This window comes from Myotis brandtii, unplaced genomic scaffold, assembly GCF_000412655.1.
Source record: "Myotis brandtii unplaced genomic scaffold, ASM41265v1 scaffold1112, whole genome shotgun sequence".
Classification (NCBI taxonomy): Eukaryota; Metazoa; Chordata; class Mammalia; order Chiroptera; family Vespertilionidae; genus Myotis; species Myotis brandtii.
The window spans coordinates 643,040-647,030 of NW_005353800.1; the positions used below are offsets into that span (position 1 = coordinate 643,040).

Sequence of the window (3,991 nt, forward strand, 5' to 3'; positions counted from 1 at the left end):
ATCCCCTCCTTCTGCACATGGGGAAACTGAGGCCAGAGAGGAAGTGACCTGTTCAAAGACCCTGAATGGATCAGGAATAGTTCTGAGATTTGATCTCAGACATCCTAACTCCCAGCCAGCAGGAAGCAGGGAGCATAATTTTGCCTCATTCCTGGAAAGTTTTTCTTCTGGATGCACAGTCCTGTCACCTCCACCCCAAGGAGATCCCCAGAAGGGAGAGGGAGCCTCCCACAGAGGGCCTTACCTGCCCGCTGAGGGCATTGCCATATCTCAGATCCGTGACAAAGTGCTCACAGTTCATTTTCTTATCCGGCTGCCCCATCTTCTTACCAACCAACCCGTTCACAAACTTGATGATCTCCTTTATGGGCCGTGGTTTGTACAGGTGGTCCAAATAGTTGTTGACCTTATATGAGCAGTACTCCAGCACTTCCACAAGGAGCTCCTTTTTCACCACCCCTAAAGCGGTGGGAGATCCAGCCTCAGAGTTCTCCCCTGGAATCAGACACACGAGTATCAGGAACTGCAGGGGAGGCCAGGGAGGGAGAGAGAAGACACGAGACAGGCTAGAAGGGCCAGGGTTTACACTACTGAGCCTTGGTGTCTGTCCCTTCACCAATGTGATTAGAGGATTCACGGATTTTACTCTTTTTACTTAATGAGCTGTGAATACTTTTTCAAGCTAATGACTATTCTGATGGTCAGTGGCTGCTATTGTGCTCCATGATATGAATGGACATCGTCTAGTTGGCCATCCACCGTCATTGATCCTTCTCCTTTATGAGACTGTGGACACCTAGACATGTGGCTGGTTTAGTGAAATCTGTCTGCGCACCCAGTTAAAGGGCCGGAGCGGGAGAGCCCCGAATGCGGCCCCAGTCCGGCTTCACCTGGCCCCTCGGACCTCTTTCCCTACTGTGTCAGGACTTGTGGGACCATTAAGCTGCCTCTAAGGGACCGGATGTAGGGTGAACTCAAGCACAGGTCAGGGAGAAACCAATGCAGGGTTCCCAGGGTGGCATTTGGCGTTGAATTGTTCTCATCGTGTTAACAAATCTTTGGTGAGTTACACTTTCAACCCCCCTTACCTGGGGGAGCCAGGTGGATCACATCACCATCGCCCACATAGAGGGCCCAGTGTGAGGAGCCAATGCGGGAAATCTCAATCAGGTCTCCAGGCTTGGGCTCTGCACGAAACTGCAATGAAACAGCCAGGAAGGTGAGACAGATTTCAGGGAGCTGCAGAGGCCCTGGCTGGGAGCTGTAGCTAGGCCTGTGGAGTCCATGATTACTTAGCATGTAGTATGTTCATCACCTGGTGCGTGTGTGTGTGTGTGTGTGTGTGTGTGTGTGTGTGTCTGTGTGTGTCTGTGTGTGTGGCGTGGCGGGGGCTGGGGGGAACTCTTGGTCCCTTGAACACCTCAGCCTGCTGTAGCTTCTAGAGGTTGCCCTGTGTGGAAGTTGAAGCCGGGAAGGCCTTGTTCTGTGCATACATAATGTGTGTGTTGCCTACACACACACTTGGATGCAGACATGCACATGCAGGTGTACTGTGCATGTGGAGGGTGTTGACACCACAGCGGTGTATCAACCCCTTCCTGAGGCTGGGCACCAGGCAACATCAGACATGGGAGTTTGATCCTGTTTGAGCCGCTGACCTGAGACCCAGGGGAAGCCTCATGAAGGACCTGAGATTGCAACGTGTCCTAGAGCGGCTGCCTGTTTCCTGCAGGGACAGGGGCAAGGTTGGGCCTGACACAGTCACACAGCAGGCTCTGCTGGCACATTTTCCCCCATAACAGCCACCTGCCCAAGCCCAGGGGAAGGAAGCAGCACCCCTGCTCAGCTGGGGAAACCAAGGATCAGAGAGGCAGAGGGACTTGCCCAGGGACACTCAGCTGGCAGTGGCTGCACGGGGTCTTCTCTGCCCCGACCCTTCCTGGTCCCCTTTCCTCCTTCCCTTTGCACACCCCCACCTGATCCTCAATGTCCCCGCCCAGCACACCACAGTTTCATGTTCGATAATTTTTCAGTTTTCTTCCTCTCTGTTCCTGATTTCAGGGAATGACAAACCTTCAGCCTCCCTCACCTGAGACGGCCCATTCTGAGACCAGGGTTCAGCTTACCTTTGCCCCTGTTCCATGCCAATATCCAACACCAATGGTCACCCTGGAAGTTTCTCCTGAATTCACGTCCTCCTTCATCTCCCGCCCATGACTTTGGTTAAGGGCGCCCCAGTTATAATTATGTGACCCTACGTTTCCCCGAAACTTCTATCTCCAGCCCCACCTCAGCCTGAAACACTAAACTCACACATCCAACTGCTACTCAACAGGTCCACCTGGATGTCTAACTGGTCAACTCAACACCCCACCTGAGCAGCAAATCCTCAATTTCCCTCCCAAACCTTCTCCTCCCCTCATTCTCTTCCATCCAGGCTGCCCATCACCCAGTCACAGAGGCTGTGAGCCCTGGAGGTGCTGTGGTTCAGCAGAAAGAGCAGGGAGCACTGGGCATTGAATCTGCTTCTGCCTCTTACTAGCTGTGTTTTGGCAAGAGGGGAAAGAGGGGAGGGGTAAGGATGTGCCCAGACCTTACATAACATGTTCTTGAGCTCTTACATGGGCCACAGACCTTGAGCATCTCTTGCCTGAGGGCTCTCTGGGGCCTTAGGCGACCTCTCTTGGTTCAGTGTTGGCCCACCCTTTCTCTGACAGCACACAGGGCATCAGGAGCTGCCTTTAGGGTGGATCTTAGAGGCAAAGGATCCTAAAGGCATAGAGGTGGCCAGAGTCTCAGAGGTCCTCCAAACATCCCCCCTTTCTGCACATGGGGAAACTGAGGGCAGAGAGGAAATGACCTGTTCGAAGACCCTGAGTGGATGAGGAACAGACCTGAGATTTGTTCTTTGATATCCTAACTCCCAGCCAGCTAAGTGACCTGTTCATAGACCCTGAGTGGATCAGGAACAGACCCGAGATTTGAGCTCAGACATCCTGACTCCCAGCCAGCAGGAAGCAGGGAGCATAATTTTGCATCTTTTGGGGTAGTTTTTTCTTTGGGATGCATAGCCCTGTCACCTCCACCCCAAGCAGAAGCCCAGAAGGGAGAGGGAGCCCCCACAGAGGGCCTTACCTGCTGCAAATGAGCTTTGCCATATCTCAGGTTGGTGACAAAGAGTTTACGGTTCGTGCTCAGAACACTGTCCTCCATCTCCTCACCAACCATCTCCTTCCCAGCACTGATCATCTGCTTTATGGGCTGTGGTTTGTACAGGTGGTCCAACTGGCTGTCCACCTCATCGGAGGAGTTTCCCAGAAGCTGCCTTTTAACAACTCCTTGAATCAGACACAGGAGTATCAGGAACTGCAGTGGGAGGCCAGGGAGGGAGAGAGAAATCAGAAGCCAAGAAAGAAGGGCAAAGGGAATCCACTATTGAAATTTGGTGTCTCTCCCTTCATCAATGCGGTTGGAGGATTCAGTGATTTTGCTCTTTTCCTTAACGAGCTGTGAATACTTTTCATGTTAATCAATGGTGTGATGGTCAGTGGCTGCCACTGTGCTCCATGATATGAGTGGACATCATCTAGTTAACCAAGTCCCTATTATTGGCTGGTTTATAGCTTATCCATTGTAAACAACGGTAGTAAATTGTATTTGTTCATCTTTGCACTGTGTGTTTCAGAAAGAGATCGAAGTTGTTCTACTCCCACTGAGTTTCAGACACTCTGCGGTGCAACTTTTATATATTCCCTCACTTATTCCCCTTTTGAACTTCATGGTAAATACTCTCATCTCTGTTCAGCAACTGATATTGGACCCTGAGGCATCATCAGCCTTTTCTGGCAGCTCTGGCCACATGGCGAGTCCACACAGCGCTTCCAGCTGGTGGCGTCCAAATCCCATTGAGCCTGGAGCCCGGGTTTTGCTCTCTAAGAGGAGGGAACTAAAGAGCACACAGCCCTAGATGGTTTGGCTCAGTGGATAGAGC

The 3,991-nt window shown here is 51.9% G+C and overlaps 1 protein-coding gene across 1 annotated transcript in view; it reads right to left on the reverse strand.

Annotated features, from left to right (window-relative positions):
- The window catches only part of LOC102240170, a 63,024-nt gene that overhangs the window by 55,064 nt on the left and 3,969 nt on the right, over positions 1-3,991 (reverse strand). The window contains exons 2-3 of the mRNA XM_014545219.1: positions 1,089-1,197; positions 245-495 (exon numbers count right to left, since the gene is read on the reverse strand). Of these exons, the coding sequence (XP_014400705.1) occupies positions 245-495; positions 1,089-1,197 (360 nt within the window). The remainder of the gene's footprint in view (positions 1-244; positions 496-1,088; positions 1,198-3,991) is intronic.